This window comes from Mustela nigripes, chromosome 2 (genome assembly GCF_022355385.1).
Source record: "Mustela nigripes isolate SB6536 chromosome 2, MUSNIG.SB6536, whole genome shotgun sequence".
NCBI classification, from domain to species: Eukaryota; Metazoa; Chordata; class Mammalia; order Carnivora; family Mustelidae; genus Mustela; species Mustela nigripes.
This window is the reverse complement of record NC_081558.1, coordinates 12,448,188-12,472,359: the sequence shown is the minus strand read 5'-3', so window position 1 is coordinate 12,472,359 and position 24,172 is coordinate 12,448,188. Positions and strand designations below refer to the sequence as shown.

The 24,172-nt window shown below is 52.3% G+C and overlaps 1 protein-coding gene across 4 annotated transcripts; it reads right to left on the bottom strand.

Annotated features, from left to right (window-relative positions):
* Positions 1–1,896: 1,896 nt before the first annotated feature.
* TPM4 (tropomyosin 4) lies at positions 1,897–23,602 on the bottom strand. 4 transcript variants are annotated; one of them, XM_059389287.1, is made up of 9 exons: positions 23,425–23,590; positions 17,607–17,732; positions 13,113–13,246; positions 11,020–11,137; positions 10,478–10,548; positions 9,388–9,463; positions 7,446–7,508; positions 7,291–7,360; positions 1,897–3,346 (listed from the first exon to the last, which is right to left on the bottom strand). In XM_059389287.1, the coding sequence occupies exons 1-9, from the start codon at positions 23,536–23,538 to the stop codon at positions 3,264–3,266; spliced, it is 855 nt and encodes a 284-aa protein (XP_059245270.1). In that variant the 5' UTR covers positions 23,539–23,590; the 3' UTR covers positions 1,897–3,263. The 4 variants fall into 4 exon arrangements, with proteins under 4 accessions (XP_059245270.1, XP_059245272.1, XP_059245271.1 ...); XM_059389288.1 differs by lacking the exon at positions 1,897–3,346 and adding an exon at positions 5,996–6,255 and having other exon boundaries at positions 23,425–23,602; XM_059389289.1 differs by lacking the exons at positions 17,607–17,732; positions 23,425–23,590 and adding an exon at positions 17,069–17,323.
* Positions 23,603–24,172: the final 570 nt, after the last annotated feature.

Genomic DNA, 24,172 nt, shown 5'->3' with positions numbered 1-24,172 from the left:
GAAAGTAGTCAGTCCCTACCCTGACCTACTGGGGTCGGTATTGCGTTTCCTGCCTTTTTATGGCGAGCAACCCGAGGCCAGAGCTTCAGTGATTTTCCCAGACTCCAGGATGGAAAGTTGGGTCCGAGGTCGGACGCGCAGGCTTCGGAGGCCGGAGATCACCAGCGTGTCCTGCGGGTCCGAGGTGGGCCACGCCACCGGCAGGGCGTCGGAGAAGCGTCTAGACTGGTAGCCCTGGCCACCCCTCCTCCATCTCTCCGCAGACCACTGCGCGCATCTGGCTCGGGTGGAGAGAGCTTAAGGCGGAGACGCGCCCGCGTCGTCTTCGGTGCCACTGGCCCCCTTTCTGCGACACTCCACATTCTACTGTTTCTTCTGTCGCCTACGCCTCCACGGCCTGCTTTTCAGATTGCATTGCAGACTTTCGGGGTCTCCGCGTGTCTTTTAGGAGTTCCCCGTGGTCCCAGGTCGGCTCGCCCTCTGGGGGAGCCAATTCACTCCTGTGGCTGCTAGTGTATCCGCGCACAGGTGATTCCTTAAGGAAACCCATAGCCCGGCCACCCTTGTGTCCAGCCCATTTCTGCATCTGGCAGATGTACTTCGACCTGTCCGCAACTGAACGCGGCAACTTCTACTCAAACTAGCCTGGCCCGAGTTATCTTATGAGTGAAACCGAAGCCATCCTTGAGATTGCTCTTTCATCCCCACGTATCTTGGTGGTTGAACTGTGTCCTCTCCACTGGTCTTCCTGACTATTCTGTTCTCTAATCTAGATTTTACCCTGCAGTGTGCTCATTTTAAAACCCCCAGTACCCATCCAGGGCCTGTCAGGATCAGGCCTTCACAATCTGGCCCTAAGCTCACCCTGTGTTGCACACCATGGGACTGGGAACTCCCGGAGATCTGAGATCAGTTTACCCAACATCGAACACTTGTTAGGTGCTGAGACATGGGATGGACTGTAACGGTATCCTGAGATTGGATTACAGCCCAAGGTGGTGGGCCAGAGGGACAGAACGAGCTTCAGTCCAGGGAGGGCCCTTAGAGAAGGAATTGCAGCCATTGATAGTCCCTGCATCCACCATCTAAACAAGCTCACAGCATCAGCTAATTGTTGAATTAATATGAAGAAAATGTTTTTAATTGTACTTGGTGACAAAAATTGTTTGCATACGACATTAATGTTTTAAGGCTTTCGTTTCTCTTTTTGATTCCCTACCCCACTTCCCCAAGATCAGATCTTGAGGCAGGTATCAGAGCAATTCAGGTAGTGAAACTGCAGTCATCTTTTTTCTTTAAGATACCTGCCAGCTGGTCAGCTGTTTTAAGGTTACTTCCTCCTGATCACTTCTTTTCATTCCATGGCAAGCACTACCTGGGATTAATGGAAACATCCTCTTAACTGGCCTTACTGCCTCTAGTCTACTCCCACTCTAGTCCCTCCTGAAAATGACTAAGTGGATCTTCCTAATGTGTTTCTTTGATTAGTCTTCAGTGGCTCTCCACTCCTGACCAAATTAAGTTCAGGCTCTCATTGCTATGGACCCAGCTTACCTTTCAATTTTCCTACTTCCTTCCTTTATATATCCAGGCCTTGGGCTTTCCTGACTCAAGCAGCAGCGACCATTTTCCCTCTCATCTATTAAAATCCTAGTTACGCTACACAGCCTGAGTCAGGCAGGACTGGGTAAAACAAAGGACAGGAGTTTTTGAATTACTGAGGCAAAGTGCTCTCACCTGAATACAGAGATCATAATCCTCATATGAAGTCATGGTATAAAGCAAGTAACATTTGTTAATGATCTTGGCAGTTATCTTTCCCTCCCGTCCAATCAGCATTCATTGAACAAGAGTACCTTCAGTGTCCCCCCAAACAGATTCTGAAGTTCACACAAATTATAGTTTATGTAAAAATTTATTTGACCAAAATGTAGAAAAAGTGATACTATTACATATGATACAGTTGCAAGAATCTAAATGGAAAGTGTGGGTTTTATTCAATTGCACAATTTGCTAGTGTACCTTCTGGGTAGTGTGATGCTTAATAAATAGGAGTGAGGGGTAGAGGACTTGGATAAGCTAGAAGCAGGGTGATTTTATCAGAATTGTAAACTTGAGTTGGCCCCCACACTGCCGGGGAATGTGGAATGTTTCAGCTCTGAGATGTTAACCAAGAAAGCAGAAATATAATGAAGCCAAAATGTGCAGCCCTGCCTACAAAATACTCCATATCCAGTTTAATCAGGAGTTTCTTGGTGTTTTATTAACTTGGTCCTGAAGAAGGACTTAAAGTCCTACATAAGTAAATCTTCAGTTTGCCATTCCCTGAAGTATAAAGGAGATGAAGCTAGGCCGATTACTTTATCTCTACTTTGCTGTCAGAGAGGCCCCTTCCGCCCAGTATTTGTTAACAAATGCTCAGTTATTGAAGGCTAGTGGTCTTCTTGATAGGACTTCTCTGAATAAGACTGAATTCTACCACATTCATTCCTGCTGAGGAGATGGTCTCAGATCACAGCAGACAAGCACAGGTCATTACTGGAATAAGCTATCTGCTCCTCAGAGAACAACTTTAGAATGAAAGGAACATGAAGAAGAGCCTAACATCAAGGATCTATCCGGAAAATATTGGGGTAATACGATTATGTCCTGAGCATTCTCATGCTGACTGCTCAGAAGATGTTTGTTCTGCATGGTAGAGTATGGGAAAGAGCCAAGATGATTAGGTTAATCTGTCTATGGTTTAAGACTTCCACAAAGCCAGCCCCCTCCCTGTGGCCTTTCCCCCCCCCCCCCCGGATGGAAAATCCCTACCCATATTTTAATGTGATGGTCCCTGGTTACCTGTCATGTGACCAACAGTGGCCCAGAAAGTTATACATTCTTTAGCCTTCTAAGCTGACCCATGACTAGATACTGGAGCTGTTTTTGAAAAGTATAGGGTTGTCTATTTTCCCAGGAACCAAATGCCCTCAGTCTTAAGAGAGTATGCTCAATATAAAATACCCTGCCTACCTTATGAATAAATGCAACTTAAGGATAAAAATAGAGCTGAAAAAGCTGGTGCCTTTTGAAAAAAGGAAGGAATTAGATTTAACTGGTGCACAAAGCTTCTCTGATACAAAATATTTGGTCATATATTCATAATTTGCTTGACATTTCCAGCAAAGCGAAGATTTCAATGGCAAAAGAAACTTCTTACAAGAGAACAGAAAGACACGGAGCTCTGGAGTTTCTGTTGGAACAAGACTCTTCTGTTTTGGTTATATACAGTTAAGTTCGTTTAGTGTCTGATCCAGTGTCTGATGTAAGCCCACATTCTCTTCTTTGGCCTGGGCAAGTTTTTCTGGTGAGGATTAAGAGTAGGGGAAAAAGAAATTAATAAGCATCTTTGTTAAGGAGGAAAAGGTTTCTAAACTCCACAAACTGTCACAGTGAAGTCATAACAGAGAAAGTACTTAACATTTTAATTATTGCAGAATACCACGGAATAACAGAGATCAAGTATCAAATATGGGAGTCAGGGTTGCAAGATAAAACTACAGAGTCTTCAATTAAATTTGAATTTCAAGTAAGCAACAAATACTTTTTTAGGACAAGTATATCCCAAATGTTGCATGAGATACACTTATGCCAAAAAATTACTCATTGCCTATCTGAAATTCAAATTTAACTGGGTGTCCTATGTTTTCATTTGTTAAATCTGGCAATCTAGAGTTGGAACACCTGGACTTAGACCTCAGTAGTACCACTGAAATATACCGTTTAACCTTGCTAAGTCTCGGTTTCCCCATCTGTCAAGGATAAGAACCGCAATACGGGGCATGCGGATTACCATAAGGAACAAATGAGAGGTGCTTCAGAACTCAGGAAGTGCTACGCACATAAAACATAGTCGTAGATACAGGAAACAGTACATCCCCCACCTAGGGTCAGTTAATTAGCCTATGGTAGGAAATTATAATCCCGAAATCCATTTTTTCTTCGGAGGTTTTGGGAACGGCCATTGAAATTCCAAGCATAATCGTCTTATTGTGTCTGTGCATCCATAGCCATGGAGTCAAACCTCAGATAAATGCAGCGTGACTGAAAATCTAAGTCAGACTACAGGTGAGTTATTAAGTGACCAGGCTGATAAAATAAATTTTCAAAAACCGAAAAAGTGAGATGCCATTTAGGGCTAGGCACAACAGCGATCAAGACAGAACTGGTTTGCCGTGAGTGATGGCCGATAAGAGGCGAGGCCAAAAATCATTAAAACACTGGAGGAAAGCAAAATGCCTCATAAACTGTGATAGGATCAGCTTGGAAATTTTCAGAAAGAAAAAAAAATGACTGCAGAGATGGCAATCTTTCAACTAGAACGGCTCAACCTTTCATCTCACGAGGCACTGAAATATACCAGGTCTCCCTATAATCGGGCAGATTCTGTGAAAGAAAAGTACAGCGAGCCACGTGGGTCTGACTAATGTGGATGGACAGTATCCACTCCGTGGTCTCCCCTACGCCTCATGGACAGAGCCACCACTTGTGTTTTGCAGAAAAGCTAAGCTGCTTGTGCAAGGTCCCACAGGGCTGAGATTCAAACCCAGGTCTCCCCGCTACAAATCCTGACCACATGTCACCTTGCCACTTGGATTCCCTGGCATCTACTTTGTATTAGATCTAAGAGAAAACAAAACAAAACAAAAAAATGCCTTTCCCGTAAGGTATCAATTGTCCTCGAGAAGTGTGACAGACCCCTAGACCGTCAACAGGTGGTCGGAGGTCACGTTAGCCCAAATCTCTGTAAATGAAGTTCCACTTAGGGGCTTAGTTAAGTGGAATGACTGGATAAGTAGGGCTGCAGTTATTTCAAAGGGTGGAGGCCACCTACATCTGGAAAAACCCCAGGAACAAATATAGTGAGCAAACAAAAAAACACCCTCCCCTTCATAGCCCAATGTTTCCACAGTCCTGAGTATGGCCATGTCGGCGGGGGGGTGGGGGGGGGGGTGGTTTATGCAAGAGATCACGGTGGGGGGGGGGGAGGTCAGCGGGGGGGGGGGGGGGGGGGGGGGGGGGGGGGGGGGGCGGGCAGTCTAGAAGACACGCGTGGACATCAAAATGGCAGTGCTTCTGGGATAATTTATGGTGGTGGTGGTGGTGGTAGTGGGGTGCAGGGGACAGTAGATAAAATATTTAAAATTTGGTTTCTTGTGGAAAAATCTATGAGCTTTCGGTCAGTATATACACTATCTCTTAATACCCACAGGCTAACTTTAAGAGTTCTCACCAAACCAAAGCAAGGTTCTTGATTCGAGTTAAATTTAAGTATGAGGAGATAGCTGTTACCATCTCAGGCAACTTTGGAACTCGGGAATGAATCATCTCTTTCTGACTTTCCAGCAGCTTCCACCCCCTTTCCCTGCTAATGGGATGCGTTTTCATCCCTTGTGTAGTTGTTTTCTAAGGGCAGAGGATAGAGGTGAGGCTCACTGGTGAACTTCCTCCCAAGACCCAGGGCTAGATAGATGTTCCACGAACAGTGAAGACACCGGGAACCCCGGACACCACTCTCAGAGGGTAACACAGAAAACAAATGCGAAAAGGAAGAAAAAGGAGACCAGAATGCCACTGCCGCTTTTTTGAAACCGTAAGTCAAACTCCATTCAAGACGAGCCTCTCTTTAGACAGAGGCCTTCCAGTTTTTGCAAGTTCTGCTGACTCTATCAAGCTCCTTAAGGGGCTGGATGAGTCCCCATTCAAAAACAATTTCTATTTAAGGAAAAACTGCTATTGGCGTGCAGATATAGTTAGCTAGCACATTTTTGAGAGCTCATGCCAAATTGGCTTTTGTTTTCATACAGGCACAAAGCATCACGTGGGCATCATTTTCCTTTTGAAATGAGCTCCCCATCTGAACCACCCACTTTCTGTTGTAGCCACCGTCAAGGGCATCACAGCTACGGCTCAAAAGCGGCAAGTGAAGGAAATGAAAATGAGGGTCTGGGCACAAGGAGCGCCTGTCTTTATTTCAGTCACACAGTCACAGACACAGCAGAGGAAGGCTTGAAAGACCAAACCAGGAGGCAGGAAACGAGCTTCTAGAAGCCCACGGGAAGTGTAGGCACCACAGTGAGAAGGCCAACTTCGGTATTGCTAAGACATAGGATGGCACCCCAGCTCCCTCTTAGAGAGACGTCATGTCGTTGAGAGCATGATCCAGTTCCTCGCTGATAGCTTTGTACTTGAGCTTCTGAGCATATAGCTCGTCTAGAGGGCGGAGGTCCCCAGGGATAGAGTTCAGAAGAAGAGGTACAGGGAACAGAACGAGAGGGTCGGAATGGAGTGCCACAGATGAACAATGAGAGGGAGAAAAAAAAAAGTGAGAAAACAAAGTATGAACCAGAAGAAAGTTGTATCTTACGTAAAACAGATGAGGAAGCAAAAGATTGACAGAGTGGTTGCTAAGTGGTTTGAGGCTCTGCGGGGAATCAGCCATAAGAAACCTTTAAAAGAAGGGGGACTAGAAATGGACACAGCTTCTACCCCCAACCCTCTGCCCCAGGTTATTTCTGACTTGCAGTGATGTCACCCAGTCCAAAGGTTATACTTTGGGTATTTTCCCTTATACGGAAACCTCGCCTCCCAAACCAAACACTGGGACACATGGTCTGAGGAATAAGGCTGGCACCCTTTCTGAGTGAGACAGACGGTTTTAGGAGATTTTTTGTTTGAATCCAAAGATACTAGAATTTCCTGCTTATTTTATAAAGAACATGGGACAGAATTCCTTTTTTTTTTCTTTTTTTCTTTTTACAGTTGGAACTCTTCAAGAGATTCTGGGCTATGTGGGCACCAGACTTGCAGACAGGAGTCTTTATTCAGTCTCTACATTCTCTGTATTCAGTTTTCTCCTACTGTGATAAGCTCTGAGCTCTCTGGGAGAGAGCTTCTGTAAAAATGGAAGGCATTTTAAAAATGCAAGGCATCTCTCAGGAATGAGCACATTGAAGGAAATTCTAAAGGCTTTTTCAAACAAAATCAGCCATATTTGGGTCTCTGTATTCATACGTGGAGCCAATTAAGCTGAGAGCTTTTACTTCCTGAAAAACAGCCACCCCGGTCTGCATCGGACTTGCACTGTCCTGTTCCAGTGCCCCAGACCTCCAGATGGGCCCTCACTCTGTACTGCACTTTCCTAGGATGAACAAAGCCCAGCTCAGCCCTTCATAGACTCCTCCCCCCGGCAGCGGACTGTCACAAAGCTGGAGGCAGAGCAAGCGTAAGCAGATGGCAGTTTCATACCTTCCAGGTCATCAATTGTCTTTTCTAGTTTTGCAACCGTTCTTTCTGCAAATTCAGCCCGGGTCTCAGCCTAGAAGGAAAGAGAGGCCTCACTATGAGGGCTTCGAGACCAGCCTCGAGAGAAAATGGAACTAGCAAGGCATGATCGCACTCACCTCTTTCAGTTTGTCGGACAAAAGTTTGATTTCTTCTTCATATTTATCCTCCTTTTCAGAATACTGTGGGAGAAACCAAAACCGTACTTTAAAAAAAAAAAAAAAAAAAAAAAAAAAGGACAAAAAAACCAAAACAAAACACACAGAAGAAGGTAAGTTCTCTGTTCCTTAGAGAAAAGCAGGTGCTTGAAGCACTATGAACGTGGCCAAGAAGCAAAGTGGAGGTGGCACCTTTCTAGGTAGAAGCAATGGGCCCAACACTCCAGAGGATCTGCACAGGAGGCCTCTGGGGTGGCACCGAGCTGAAGGTCGGGGCTGCATAACTTGAGATGACACTGTGATGAGGACGGAGCAGAGAGCTGAATGGAAACACGTGCCACGTGGGGTCCTCCGCAGCCAGCCTGATGTTTCCAAGCCCGCTCCCCACCACCTTTCCCAAACACGTTCCACGCACTCTCTAGTCTCCCAGCCTTAGGCCCCCTGCCAAGCACAGGATGTTCCATCCCCCGCTGACTACCTATCAGAAATGATTTTTGTCTTGCAGGGTTCAACTCAGATTAGTATATATATATAGTATATATGTACTATATATAGCGATTTTACGGCCGCTCGCTAGCTGGCTAGATATCCTCAATCCCATTTTACAGATGAGGAGGAGAGTCACAGACAGGTTAAGTCATTGGTCGGGGGTCCCATGGCTGTGAAGTGACCACACCGTGACCGACTGGAACCGGACTCTGGAATCTGAGCTCCAGGCCTTCTTCCTGCTTTACAGCCCTTGTAAATGCCACCTCCTCGTGACACATTCCCCAGCTTTCCAAGGTCCCTCTGTTGAAGTCTCCAAGCACGTTATCACTGGATCAGCGTCTTCTACTCAACTACACTCTGAGCCTTGCAGAGCAGAAGCCATATTATCACTGTAAGGTCTACCCCCACGGCCTACGACCGCACTTGGCATGCCCACGTGAGCTAATGAGGCATGCACGTGAGAGCCACGTCACATATCCTCGTATCCCTGTGAATACTAATGACATAGCTCCAAACAAGACAGATACAGTCTCCGTTCCTAAACTTGCCATCTAGCAAGGAAGGCATGTCCTTAATTAATTAGGACAAATGTGATCAGCCATCATGATAGGAAAAGAAGTAGTGGGGCTGTAAGTCGGGAAACCCCTAACCTGGGTGTTCAATGCACCTGGCCCGCAACAGGAGGTGGGGGGAGGGAGGAAGCGGGGACAGCGAATCCACGGGGCGGGCCACGGGGCAGGCCACAGAAGAAGGCGTACATTGCTCCTCACGTGCTTCTCTCTGGTAATGACTGCTTTGGGGACTATTTCAATCCCAAAAGCCCAAATCTGCGTCTCCTATCTGCTGCCCGGCCTTTTAGAGTGTATTTCTGGAGGATTCAAGGGATTCATCTGAGAGTGAGGCTCTGTACACAGTTAGGCTCAGGTCTCCCTAAGAGGAGGCTGACCAGGTAGGAATCTCACATTCCCTGTACACCCTCCTTGACGGTGGAGATAAAAGACGGTGCATGGGGTACCTGGGTGGCTCAGTGGGTTAAAGCCTCTGCCTTCGGCTCAGGTCATGATCCCGGGATCCTTGGATCGGGCCCTGCATCGGGCTCTCTGCTCAGTGGGGAGCCTGCTTTCCCCTCCCCCACCCTGCCTGCCTCTCTGCCTACTTGTGATCTCTGCCTGTCAAAAAAATAAATAAAATCTTAAAAAAAAAAAAAAAAGACGGTGCAAAGACTACACAGAAGAAGGAACTGTAGCCACTGGACGTCCCTTTTTGTTGGGGGTGGAAAACCCTGCTGCTGGGCACGAAAGCCACCGTTATCAAACAGAAGTCAGCTCCCTGACGCCCCGGCTCGAACTCTCGTGCACCGTGAGGGGATGGAAAGAAAGCCCAGCAAATCGCCAGCACCAAACCGACCACCAACCTTTTCAGATGCGGCCTCGAGTGACTTCAGATTGTTGGTGACATTCTTGAGCTCTTCTTCTAGGTCACCACATTTCCTGCGCAGACACAAAAGAAATTTATGTCCTATCCCCCGCTTAGAGCAGACAATTCCCCTGAAAGCTTTCAAGCAGAGGAATCCACGCTGCCTAGGGCCCCCGGAAGGAATGTGGGGAAAAATGTTAATGGCTTCTTGCTGAGCTGTAGTGCTGTGCCCTTATCCAGACCCCACGGTGCCTGGCAAATAGGCCGAGGAGTGTTTGGAAGATTTGTGTAAAGTGCTCCTGGGCTCTCGCCAAGGGTGAGGCAACAGGGACTTGTGAAATCTGTGACTCAGGAGGCTACCTGCGGAAGGTGTAAGGAAGAAATGGAACGCAGGAGGCCGGGAGATAGCAATTGGTTTGCAGCCGATGTTCCAGGACGCAAGCTCTGAATGGATCTGCGAAACTGTACACCGTACAGTTTCTTGTCTTGCAGGGTTCAACTCAGATTAGTATATATATATAGTATATATATACTAATGGAAACTCTCTCGGCATCTTGGGATGCTCCATGGAGCTGGATCCCTCATCCAAGGCTGAGGGGGGAGAGGCTTTTTGTGTATTCGGAGCTTGCGGGACTGTGGGCTGGCTTTTCACTTCCCGCCTGCCACGCCCACCCAGGAAGGCGTCCCAGGCGAACGATGACATCAAGACAAGGCAGAAACCGTTGACAGGGAAGCCCGCTTTCTGCAGGGAAGTGTTCCTTTAAGAAGGCACAGCCTCCTGAGAGATACCCTCTCTGGGAGAATGGGACTTCCGGGCTTCTCTGCTAGGGCCTGTCTCCCGGCTATTTCCCAATACCTCTGTGGGACGGGTGAGCACGTAGGCAGTGCTTCCCAGGGCAGTGAGAACAAAAGGACACTCTCTTGTCAGCCACGATGGCAAAGGGGGAGGGCTCAGCTGGGAGTCCCAGGTGCCCATTCACTTGAGCAGAGGCCTTGAAGAGTCAGTCAATTCCCGACATGACAGCTCCCTCCCGCTCGGCACCCCAAGCCAAGCCGGGTCCCCTCTCCATCCTGCTCTGGCACTCACAGTTCAGACACCTCGGCACGCTCCTCCGCCCGCTCCAGCTCGCCCTCCAGGATGACCAATTTACGAGCCACCTGCAGACGGAAAGGATCGACTGAGACCCAACAACCGCATGTAGGAGGATGCCGCCCCCTGACCCTTAAAGACGGCAAAGCCGCGCCCAGATCATCTGCGAGCACCTGGACCCCAGGAATGAGGCAGGCGGCAGGGGAAGCCGACCACGGAGGCCAGCAGAAAAGCCACTGAGCTTTCATGGTCTGAAGACCCATGATTCCCAATTTCAGCCGAAACACCCAGCTGTGGGACAAAAAGTGATCCGATCGGTCGGTTTCTCCACTAAGTTAGACAAGTGTCGCAGAATTCCCCAGGCCCTGCTGGCGTTGTGGAAGATACGGCTTCCAGCAGCTGTGTCTGGAAGAACAGATGTGGACGCAGAAGGACAGATGAACTAACCCAAAGCTTCCTTTAGGCAGCCCCGGGCTCTCCCTATCACAGATCCGTTTCCTCCCCACTTTCTGCGGCTGCCCTCTGCCAGCCCCACTCACCTCCTCGTATTTGCGGTCGGCCTCCTCAGCGATGTGCTTGGCCTCTTTGAGCTGCATCTCCTGTATCTCCATCTTCTCCTCGTCTTTCATGGCCCGGTTTTCTATCACCTTCATTCCCCTGCAAGGAGCAACCTCGTCATTACCTCCGCACACGGGTTAGGCTCGTCACACACCTCCATGCGGCGGCTCGTCCAAACTCCTCTCCAAGAGCCATGCTCCGAAGAGGAAGCCGTAGAGCGGCGCTTTCACTTCCCCTTCCCCTTCGACTTCACAGCTGCCCTATGAGGCACACCATCCCCACTTGACAGAGGAAGAAACGGAAGCACAGAGAGGCCAAGTAACTTGCTCAGGGTTGCGAAGCTCATACATGGCAGAGCTGGGATTCAGACCCTGGTGATCTGGCTCCAGGGTCCGTGCTCCCGTCCTATACAGCCTCTCGCTAACTAGTACTGACAAGTACTTGTACCATGACAGTTACCGCGTGGGCCAGCCTGGCTGTGGGAATGATGGATTCTACTGCGCTAGGGGAGAAGGTGTGTACGTGTCACGGCAGGCTTTCCAGAAGGGAACACAGGGAACCACAGGAGGGTTTTAGAAGGAATGGAAACCAGAAAGATGAAGGGACTGCCGTGGGGAGACCAGGTAAGAGGCAGGTACCCACAAGGTGAGGGGTAAGGAGGAGCTGAACCGAAGTGGACAGGTCAAGTCTGGAGAGGACAGTGTCTGGGGATGGCTGGATATCTACAGGGCAGCTGGCTTTGGCCTGCACTGCTTGGAATGCACGAGTAAGACCAGATACCTCCCAAGAGGCCAACCCAGGATAACGTACTGATGTGTGTCATGCTTGCCCAGACTGGAGGACCATACATGTCTTGTTGCTTAAAAAATACGTCACTAGCATCCCCCGCTCACAGTCAAGACACCTTCACACCTGTACAAAGCCTTAAACTCAGCACAAGAGCAAGCTTGGGAAACCTTTGCAACAACTGGAAAGACCCAGGTGACTTGCCCAACCCGACGTGAGGGGCCGTGGAAGGACTCGAATCCAGACCTCCAGTTCCCAAGCAGAGAATTCTTTCTACCAAAACTAGCTGTCTCCTAACAAGGGCATCACCAAAGGGCTCTCGTGGTACGACACAGAGACGTGAGGGGCCTTCCCAGGCTTTCTGGGTTTGGTGAGATCCTAGAGGTGAGATGTCTGGCCAGCCCGGTCTGCCCATGAATACGGGCAGCAACTAATCCAGGCCCCAGGCACAGCCAAGAGCAACTTGTGAAGACCAGGAAGCATCTGCTGGGCTGATGCCCACCCCAGTACAGACTGTTCCACGCTGCACAGGAAGAAATGTCCCGCATGGCAACTGGCAAAGTCAGCCTCCAAGATTCCCGGGTTGGTTTTTCATCTCACCAGAGCATAATCAGAAATTAATCCTTCAGAGGAGCTTACACCAGGAACCGGTGGCGAAACGAAAGTCCTGGTGTGATTGCCGGCTAGATACACAATGACCACTGGCCGGGCCCACACTGTCCCCACACAAGGAGCCCATTTACCACCACCACACAGAGACGGCTGATTCTGTGAATGACACAATCTGCCCTCAGTCCTCCAGAGCCTGTGCCAAGGCATGAATTATCCTGCGCCCGAGGACGCAGCATCCCGCCGGAGGCCCGAAGGCAGAGTGCATGCCCCTGAGGTGAGGAGTGCTATCAATTCCCAGTTGACTAATGGTGCTGCTCTGCGAGTGTCCCTGACATACGGTTGTCACTGTCCAGCTGCCTTAACGATCGATCATCCATGCAGATGCCCCATTCAAAGTTTCCATCTCCCGACCCCCTCTCCCTTCACCCGGAACTTGATACTCTGAGAACACCAGCGAGACGCACAGCAGCTCTCAGAGAATCCGTGAAGCAGCCGTCTGCAAATGGGTGGCCAGGGACAATTGTCCTTGCAGGCTTACATTGACCCATTTGTCAATTTTCTCTGCCTGTTGGGAGTTCTCCTACAGTCCATCCTGGCTCCAGGAGGTCAGCCACCTGGCGCCATGCCCACTTCTGAGAAGCACCCGCGGATGCCTCCAAGCCTGAAGCATCCTTACCTCTCGCTCTCATCCGCGGCCTTTTCGGCCTCCTCCAGCTTCTGCAGGGCCGTGGCCAGTCGCTCCTGGGCCCTGTCCAGCTCCTCCTCAACAAGCTGGATGCGTCGATTGAGAGCTGCCACATCCCCTTCGGCCTGGGGAGGTCAGAGGCGCAGATAGGTTAAGAAGTGAAAGGCTACCCCAGCATCCCGAAGTCGCATGGCATCCTTCCCTCTATTGACATGCTTCCCGCATCTCCCTCTGCCCGAGAAAGTCCACCCAAGAATGCAGGCAGAAAGGAATTCATGCTCTCATCTGGAGAACATGAATTTTCCATATGATCTTCCTCCGAAAATGTCTGGGAACTTCCACCATTCAACGACAAAGGTGTGTATTCCAGTAGAAGACAGGCAGTCAAGTCAACATGAAGAGTGCCTGGGAGAAGACAGTGCTGGCCTCTCTGGGATTCCTAGAGAACTGGGACACCAAGCGCCCTGACTTACCATGGCATATAAAAAGCTCTGCTCCCAGTCACCTCAACAGTAAGATAAATTTAAGAGTATGGAACCCTCAGTTAAATGTTGGCCACACAATGTGTGGGCAAGGGGGACAGCACCCTCAGAACACCACCCTGAACTAAGCCTGGCCCAGAGAGGATGGGACAAAAAGATTTAAGTAAGCAGAGAAAAGAAAACTTGGTTATGGAAGGGAAGCAATGTCTGAATGGTGATACTGGCTTTTTAAGGTATCTGCACCTACAAGGAAGGTAATAAGGCGGCGGACATAAAAGCAGGATCTCCGGGCTCAAAAAGCGCTCGGTCAGAAACCCTGTTTTGCCGATTTGTAGCCGAGTCGCATTGGGCAGGCTGCTTCACTGCTCTGAGTGCCCCCAACTCAGCCCCAGCACGGGGGAGACAGTAACTGAGGGTGTGGCATTGCACCTGCCAGGTGGGAAGTCCCATGATTTCACCTCATTTAATCCTCCGGTATTTTACAACGGGAAGCGGAGAGGTCCAGCTAGGGGCAGTCGTTCCATTCAGTGTCACAGAACTGGTGAGAAAACAGCTTCAGGAACCCCAGCCCACAGCTCTTCCCCGGCTGAGTCTATCCTGCAGAGAACTGTGGGGGCTCTGAGGTCAGCCACCCTCCGCAAGAAATACTGAGGAGTTGGTGAAATTTGACTCAACGGAGGGAAGATGTGTAAAGCTACACTGGCTTCTTCCCATCGAGACAATCTCTGAGTTGGGGGAGGCCATAAAAATTAGTAGGAAACTACTCCCTCCCCCGCCCCCTGAATTTATACAGAAAAAAAAAAAAAAAAACCAAAACCAAAAAACACACAACAACAAAAAAAAAAAAACCAGGAGTAAAAGAATGAGACTAGAGATGCTGAAAAACTCAGTGACTCAGGAAACTGTGCTCAGCTCCAGGGTCTTAAGCAGCAGATGGAGGGAAAACTCTCACAGGTGTTTCTGATTGCCACTTCCTCTGAAACACCAATCTGGAGACTACATTAAAACCACCGATGAACTATTTTAAGAAATTCACCCACTCCTGCCAACAAGTGGGTGCCTTTTTTTCTTTTTAATAACACAAATTTTAACTCCTTCAGCAACAGGGGCAGGAACTGATTTCCCCTCTCCCCCAATAGTACATTTAGCAAAACTGCCTAACCAACACCACTACCTAATTCTGGAACATTTCCATCACCCCACCGCCCCCAAGAAACCTCATCCCCATTAGCAGTCAAGGTATTGATTTTTAAGATCATACAAAAAGGTGCTTTATTCATGAGTTGTCTTTAAAAAAATGAAAGTGGGTCTATCCTTCTGTGGGGAATTCTGAATCCTGATAACCACGCTCTGGCACATTCTCAACTGTCTGGAATTGAAAGAATGCTGATACACATGACTATATCCGTGCATACATATATATATATGTATTTTTGAAAAACTGCTAGTCACTGCTAGTCATTTTGGGCTCCGCCCCTTCCTGCAATCAAAGCTCCTACACTCTACAAAGGATTTCCCTTATAAGGTAAAAGAGGCTTGCTAGATACATGTGGCAAAGGAACAGGAAGATGTCGGTTAATCACACAAAAATCTAAACGAAACCAGCTGTCGGGAGGCAGACCCAGAAGTCTGCCACATGCCGGCTCTTGGCTTTCTCCACAAGAGACTGAGAAAGGGTTTTTTTTTTCCTCCCTCTCTGGGCTCAGTTCCTTGGCCTGAGTACTTTCTTCAGACTTCCCCATTCTGACCAAGAGGAGCATGCTTTGAAAAGCAAACTTTTTAAGAAGTCCACAACTTTCCAAAAACATCCTTCCTCCCCACTGGACTGTCCTACTCCTAAGTCTTGGCTTGAGGCTGAGGGTCATTTTTAAGCAGAAGTAATTGTCCTCCAGCGAGATGACTTGGGATGAGATCAGGGGGAGTGCTCTGCCGGTTCCTTGTGTGAAAGAGGCCAAACCAGCTACTGTTTGAGGCTTGCACAGGTTTCTGGGGCCTCCTCACGCCAGAGCGGCCCTGACAGACCAAATGCTTCCACTCAGGCCAAGACAGGGGCGGTGTTGGGGCTCTTCTCCAGACTTGTCAACACCCAGGGCATCTTTTCCACTTCTGGGATCCCCACCCTCAGCCTCAACACTCCAGCCTTCCAGGGCCCTGGGGCTTCACGGTCTCCCCCAACTTTCTTGCACACCCAGGGCCCTTCTCCCAGCAAAACCTTATTCTATAATAATAAATGCTCGACTTCCATTTTGAAGCCTACCCCAAGAGGGAAGGGGGGCTGCTCCCCTCTCCTGCTCCCACAACAGAACACTGAACCCCTCTGCAATGCTATCCAGCCTTATTTGTACCCCTCACACCCGTTAGACTGTGAGCTCGCCTAAGGTGACTGGGAGGAGGAAAAACAGCCATGAATTGAGCACCTACTATGCCCCATTACTCCCCAGACCCTCCCTGCTATCATAGGGGGTCGGCACTATTGTCACGGCTGCTTTACAAATGGGGAGACACGGCGCTAGGGGTTAAGTACCAAGTGGTAGGAGACGGCGTTAGAATGCGGGTCTCTCCCCAGCCCCAGGAGTTGCCACCCTGTGTCCTGCCCCAGTCCGAGGACGGAGGGAGGGCGAAGAGAGCCCTCCTCCATAGGCCCCATTATCTGTCTCAGGCCGCGCAGCATGGAGCTGAGGCACACCAGACCGTGTTGGGTCGAGGACCCCGAGCTAACATTCCCAAGTTCTTTTGGAGAAAGGCGGGGTCCCGCGGCCGTCGCTCGGCGGTCGTTCCCGCGGGGACCAGCTGGGGAGGGAAAGGCCGGCCGCTCCGGGCTGAACTTCCGCCCCCCCGCCAGGAGCAGACACGTCGCCGCCGCGCCCCTGGGAACAGCTGGGAAAGTTCAGCTGGAGCCGGGAAGCCGCGTAAGAGGGGAGAAAGTGCGACGCCCCCCCTCCCCGAGTCCGCGTCGGCTAGTCCAACCCCAGACAATGGAAGCTCAATGTTTCCACTCTCACTTCCCGCTCCAAGGTCCAGTCGCCCCCCCCCCACCCCTCCCGCCCAGGACCCCGGCGCCAGCCCGGAGTCAGAGGGCAGTGCGGCGCCCCACACAACCCCCTCCCCACTCCAGGATCCTGCGTCCTCCTCGGCCCCATCCCCCCATTACCCGCTGGGCCGGCCACGCCCGATCCGGATGCGGCGCCCCCTCCCCCGTCCCAGGCTGGGGAAAGAGGATGAGCGCGGAGAAAGGGGGTCTCAGCCCGCCCGCGGGAGGGGGCTGCGGGTCCGCGATCGGGGAGCCGCCAGGCCAAAGCGCACGAAAGGCGGGCTAATGGGGAGCCCGGGGAAACCCGGTAGCGGCCGCCCAGAGCGGGCGGGGAGCGCGGGAAGCGGGCGGCGCGGGGAGAAGGGGAGAAAGGAGCGCGCGCTGGGCCCGGGGATGCCGGGGCGCGGGACCCGGACCCGGGCGCGGGCTCTCACTTTCTCGCGCCTCTCGCGCTCGCCGTCCAGCTCCCGCTGCAGGCCCTGCGCGCGGTCCTCCGCCTCGTCCGCCTGCTGCTGCAAGGCCTGGATCTTGCGTTTCACCGCCTCCAGGGAGTTGAGGCCGGCCATGGCGCGGGGGCGCGGAGGCGCACGCAGCGGGCGGCGGGCAGCGGCGGGCGCTCGGCTCGGCTCGGCTCGGCTCCGGCGAAAGCTGCACCAGCCGCGCCCCGGCCCCCGAGCCTTTGCCTGCGCCGGGGCCGCCCCCGCCTCTCCCCGCCCCCGGCCGGGCCGCCGTCGGGGCGATGAGGTCACCCGGCCCGGCCGCCGACGTCAGCACCGCTGGGGGAGGGCCTGACGTCGGCACCGCTGGCCACAGCTGCTGGAAAGTGCCCCTTTTCGGGACTTATTTGGAGAAAGCGCCGGGAGGCACCGCCTTCTCCTCTTCCTCCTCCTCTTCCTCCGGCGCTGCCCGCCCTCCCGGCCCCGGGGCTCCCGCCTGGCCCAGCCGCGGGCGCCCCCATTACTGCGCACGTACGTCGGAGGCTTTCTTTTCCGTGAGCTCCAGCTTCTCCTGGGCGTCTTTCAGGTCCTCGGAGTATTTGTCCAGCTCATCCTCCGTGCCCTTCAGCTTCTTCTGGAGGTGCGTCAGCTCCTCTTCCACCTGGGGACAGATGGGGGGACGTGTCAGCCTGGGGCCCACGTACCCGTGGCGCTGGGGCGTCTCCTACATTGACAAGAGTCCTCTGTCTCTCTGGGCCTCAGTTGCCTCATCTGCAAAACAGGGATAACCATACTGTGCACCCCTCAAATGCCCCCTGTTAATATGATTTTCACCTTCCTCCCATATCTTGGGATCAGCTGTGTATGGTTATTTTTGTGGGGGGGGGGGGGTGTCCCGGATACTCTTCCAGAATCGATTGCGGCTTTTGGGAAACAAGTCCCTACACGCTTTCCAGAAACACATTTCAGTTTTGCATCCCAGTTTCAGGGGTGCGGGCTCCTGGGGATCCTGAGCTAAGCAGAAATAGGAGTCTTATACTCTGGGCCCAGACCTTCCCCCAAACCCCAGCCTGTCCCTCTCTAGTCCTGCCTCCTACATTGGCAGCCAGAGAAACTTTCTAAATGTATGCTTGCCCTGCTCCTGCCTTGAACTGCCATGGCTCCCCATTGCCCAAGAGAGGGGTTCCCTGACTTTCCCACAAAATACTCTGAAAGTTTGGGGCACCTGGTGGCGGTGAGGGTTGGGGGCGCTCAGTAGGTTAAGCCTCAGATTCTTCATTTTGGCTCAGGTCATGATCTCAGGGTCATGAACTCAGGGTAGTGAGATGGAGCCCCTAGTCCGGCTGGCGCTGTGTGGAGCCTACTTAAGATTCTCTCTCTCTCTCTCCCTATACCTCTGCCCCTTGCCCCCACCCCTGTCCCATGCTCGGTCTCAAACAAAATAAAACAAAACAAAAACTCTGAAAGGCTGAAGGGCTCAGGCCTGTCCCTCTCCTGTACTTGGGGGGCCTGGCTAGAAGAGAGCTAACCCTCAAAGACCACTTTCTTTGAAGGCTAAGGTTAAATCTTTAAAATTACCGCACATCTGGCTTATATTCATTTTAATAAAAATGTCCCCCACATTCTCTAGGTTTTCAGTTATGTTTATCCTGGGAGCCTTGCCCCTCTCTTGGCCTTCCTAGCTTGAAGAGCTCAGATCTACAGGATACAATCCACAGACCCCCTCACCTCTCCAACACCCTCCTCTGTACTGGTCAAGAGTCAGTTCAGGAAGCCTTCTCTGTCACCTCCAGGCTCCCTCCCCTGGCCTGAATTCTGGTCCAAGCTGGGTCAGTCCAGCTCATGTTTTTATCTGACTTGTGTCTCTGGTAGTTTGACCCCCTGGTTCAGTCCATGCTCCCAGCGTGAGCAAGCAGCCCTCCCAGGAAGCCCTGCTTCATCCTCCTGCTTCCCTTTCCCAGTAGGAAGCCCAGAGAGGTCAACTGACTTTCTCCAAGATCCCCCCCGCCGCACAGGTCGGAACCCACTTCTGAACACACCCTTGTGCCAGTCTTGCTTTCCTTCGTCCTCTTCTGACTTCCCTCTTTTCTCTAACTTCCTGAAGAAGGTATGTTCTAGAAGCTGATGTGGCTTCTAGGTCAAGTTCTGAATCTGATCTGGGTTACACACTCACCCTAGATGAAGTGCAAAATGTGCCAGATGCTCTGTGTGTGTGTGTGTGTGTGTGTGTGTGTGTGTTTGTCCCTGTGCTAAATCTTTGTTTTGTTTTGTTTTAAGATTTATTTATTTGAGAGAGAGAGCGCGCATAAGTGGGAGGGGCACAGGGAGAAGGAGAGAGAATTCTAAGCAGATTCCACCTTGAGTGCAGAGCCCAACATGGGAATCGATCACAGAACCCTGAGAACACAACCTGAGCCAAAACCAAGAGTCTGACGCTTAACCAAGTGCACCACCCAGGTGTCTCCCCATGCAAATTCTTAAAAGGCCTCCTGTCCTGTCTTCAAGGCCACTGAGTGTCCTACTGCTAAGCTAGGGGATGGGGAGGGGAGTGGGGGTTCAGAGGAGAAGGAGAAGGAGGGTGACAACAGCTCAAGCCTATGTCAGGCTCCCCAAGGCCTGATCTTGACCTTACTAGGCAGTAAGTCTAGATGCCTGGCTCCAAATCCCAGCTGTATGACCCCTTTTCTGGCCTCAGTCTTCTCATCTGCAAAATGGGAACCTTGTCGTGATTTCTGAGTTCTCCAGCAGCTGCCGTGAAACTTCTGCCTTAACCAAGAAAATGAGCCAGTTTCCTTAAAGGCAGGTCAGCATGACCCAGTGTTCACCTGACATCCTTCTGGAAGGATCTGTGGGGTACAGCATTTACGAGGTGCCAACTCTGTGCCCAGCACAGTGCTGTCTTAACATGACAGAGTGAGAGCAAGTTCTGCGGCTTTGGGCTCATCCAGGTGTAAAGATGGGTGGGTTTTTCATGACATTTTCCAGCAAGGTTTGGCCAACAAGGGGTGGGGACTGGGATCACATGGTGCGGGGGCCATGAAGCATTTAGAAAGTGCCAGGCACATGACACATACCGTCTCACTGAAGCTGCATGTCACAGAATGGTAAACTGAGTCCTAACATGAGAAAGGGACTTGCCCCTGGCCATACAGACAGGGGATTTGAATCCTCATCAGACTGATTCCAAAGCTGGTTCGCCTGACTTCTAGGTTACACATGCCCGCTGCTCACTGACTTCCCACTGACCTTCCACACCCAGCAACAATGCCCACTCCCCCTGGGGAAGCCCGCCCTGCTGCCCTGGGCAGAGCCTCACCATGGCCTTGGACCTCCGCCCTGCCCCCCCACCCCAATCCCTGTCCCTCCCTTTGGCCCAGCCCTGTCTGCTGAGGCAGGGAGCGTCCCTCCATGTTTGGCTCTCTCTCTCCCAGCCTGCACTTCTCCAGAGTTGGGCCAGGCTGAGGTCACCCTGAGCCAAGCCCCAGCATCACCCAGTATGGGGCTAGGCTCAGTCCTCACCAAAGAAGTCCAGGGAAAGTTTGCACAATGAATTAGTGACACACCCCACAGCCTTCAGTGGTTGAAGCCAGGTACGAAAAATTGATAAGACTGACACATATCGGGTTCCTTGCCCCGGCTCTGGACCTGGCTCTGGTCTCTGACAAGTCACTTCCTTCTCTGGGCCTCAGTTTTCCTGCCTGTAAAATGGCTGGGAAGGTCATGGACTGCACACCTTAGTCCCGGTAAATGGGGCCTGAGGACAGGGCTGAGGCAGGATGTGGGGTCAAAGGCCAGTTGTGGCGGATGTCACTGCCCTGGGAGGGGCGCGGGCAGGAAGTGGGAGGGCTGGGCCTCCTGGTCCTGTTTCCACACTGGACAAACAGGGCCTAGAATGGAGACTTTGCTGTGGGGTCCCCAAGGGGCAGGCTGGCTCCAGGACCCACACTCTGGCCTCCTGAAGTGTGAGGCACTCCAGGTAAGTCAAGTCCCTCATGGCATCCTGCCTCCGTTCCTAGGCGGGACAGGCCATTGGCCCCTTTGGAATGTGGCCTCTGCTTTGGGCCTCTGGAATCTTGGGTTCCATGCCTGGCCGTCAGAAGGTAGCCCATGCCCCCATTTCACAGATGAGACTGAGGGTTCAGAGAGAAGCAGCAATATGTCCTGAGTCAAAGTTAGAAGATCCAGCCTGGATTCAAGCACAAGTCCACCCCAGGGGGTGACTTCATGGGAAAACAAGAACAGAATGAAAACCCAGCTGGAGGCCAGAAAATCTGTCCCTGCCTTTTTGGCCTTACTAGGGGGGCTGAAGGCTTTGAGAAGCCTTCCCTTTTGAATGTGTGTCTGCCTTGGGAGACTGTATCAGTCACTCACAACTTAGTGAAAATTAGAGCCATAAACTTGCTTTTCTCTGAATCCCTAGCTGAGCCTCTCATGGCCAGGGTCGAAGAGTGAATGGAAGTGGGCAGCTCGGGCGGCACAAGATGGGTGTCTGCGTCTGCCAGGGAGGAAGGAGGAAGGGAGTGTGGCAGGGAGTGCTGGGGTGGGGCTGGCCTCCGAGAATGTGTCACGGGCTCTCAGGGAAGCCCTGGGATGCTGGGGGATGGGGAGGCCCACTGAGGAAGTAGGGCGGAGGGCCGGGAGGAAATAATCCTGCTTTTATTGAGTGCTTACTCTGCGCCAGGCCCAGGACAAGGGCTCCACCTGCAGTCACCTCTAATCCTTCCATGGCCGTGAGGGAAGCCCTGCTGTCACTTTCCTATCTCAAACATGGGGCCACTGAGGCCCAGACCCGTGAAGACCTTTGCTCCATGGGGCTCAGTGCCCCAGCTGTGAACACAGCCGGTCTGAGCTCAGAGCCTGATCTTTTTACCATCCAAGCTGGCCTGGCATATGGGCTAGGCTGGGCTAAGGCACAGAGTGTCGCTGTCCTGGGCGGTTCCCACGGTTTATCCGAGACCCTGACGTTCCTGAGGGTTGGGTGGTTAACCCTAAGGGGTGCCAATGAGTCCTGTGGGGGGCAGGGTGCTACAGAGAGAGCAGAACCCCCTTCCTTCCTCCCACTGGCTGATCTAGCCACCCAGACAGCTGACTTCTGCTCTGCTCCAGACCATGGCCTTGGGACTGCCTAGCCCAGGCCTCTGCCCACCAGTTGCATTAGCCTCCGGTGTACCCAGTTTCCAGAGCCTTCTTCAAACTTGTCTCCAGAGCTCTAGGTCCAAGGCCTCCGCCTGCCACTAGCACATCTGGGCTCCTGGCAGGGTTGGCAGGGGCACCAGAGATATGCAGGGATGCACTGAGATCCTCAGGTTCACCCCCAAATCTCCAACTGCCCCAGTCCTGACTCTCACCCAGTTGCCCCAGCAGCCGGACACAGCTGGCCCCACACTCGGCCACCCTTCCGGCACAGTCCCACCTGGGTCTGTCCTGACATGGGGACAGGGTACCCACACTCACACACAGCTCGGCACTGCCACCCTCACCACTACACACACGCGCACATGTGTACATGTGTGCACAGGTACCTGGGCACTGCCACACTCACCTGGACACTAAGGTACACACACACACACACACACACACACTCTGCAGGAACAATCACCTGACAAGCACACACATGCCAGTACAAGTACACTCACTTCGACACACACTCGCTCACCCTGACACACACATTCCATTGCTGCCATGTCAGCTTTGGCATCAGCACACACACACACACACCACCAGCCTCTCCTCGCTACACACAGGCCCACAGTGATACCAGCACCGACGCCCTCGCAAACGCCTGAACACATCCAGACTCCGCATCCCCACTTTCCAACAAGCACGCACTCGTGCCTCGGTCTGCACACACTCATTGTCACAGACACCTTTACCCTTCTGCGCTCTGTCCAGCCCAAACACGCGCACCACCTGTGCACACACAGAATGCCCAAGCACACAAATACACTCTCAGACACGGCATCAACCAAACACCCCATCTAGTACACACACCCCACGCTCATCCGCTCATCCCAACACCCCTACACGCACTCCAGCTTGCACACACATCCAGGCGCTCACAAACACCTCTCCTTTGCCCAAACGTGCTCGCTTACTCTCTCTCGCTCTCTCTCTCTCACTTTGCTCATCCTGGCGCTGTGGGGTGATGGTTGCCTCTCTCTCCCAGCTCAGGGACGCTGGAAAGACAATGGTCCCCTCACTCTCAGCCAGAGTGTCACCTGGTCCCTGCCCTGACTCCAGGCACCAAGGTTTCTGGAACTCCCACCTTGGATCCCAGAGCCTGGCGTCTGGGGCAGGGGTAGCCCGGAGAAGGCACTGGGCAGCCAGACCTGGCCTGGCGGACGGCCCCTCACCTGCTTGCACTTCTCCTCGGCGGCTTTCTTGTCGGACTCGGCCTGCTCTGCCCGGTCGATGGCGTTCTCCTTGTCCAGCTTCAGCATCTGCATCTTCTTCTTGATGGCCTCCATGGCTGGGCGGTGGGGCGCGGGCACAGAGGGCTCTGCGGAGGGGACTGCTTGACGGGCCGGGCCAAGTGAGCAGCCAGGTGGGGGCGAGGCCCTTATAGGCTCCCGGGCGCACCGCCCCGCTGCCAGGCGAGACCTGGAGGACGCCCAAGCCCAGGCCGCCGCCGGGCCAGCCGCCACTCGCTTGCTCAGGAGGACTTGGCCAGCTCACCGGCCGCCCGCAGCCTTCGCCTTATTTGGGCCTAGGATTTTCTCAAAGGGAAAAAAAAAAAAAAAAGAAAAGAAAAAGAAAAAGCCCAACCCGTTTCCATTTTTAACCTGGTGACAGAGGTCCCTGGTGGGCATGTGGACACAGCGCTGGCTCAGGAGGAGGATCCTGGTGGCCTTTCAGCCGGCCTCAATTTCCCCATCTGTGCTGGGGAGCACAGAAGAGGGCTTGTGTGTGGGTGTGGCGTAGGGGCGAGGTGGGGTGAGGAGGCACCCGTCGTCCCCTCCCCTCCCCTCTGGTCTTGCCTCCATTTTCCGCTCTGTCCCAGGGGCTCCCTGGGTTACCCCCCTCTTTCTGGTGAGTCTCTGACTCATCATCTTCTCCCTCCATCTCTTTTCTGATGAGTGTCCCTCTGTCCCTCTCTGTTTC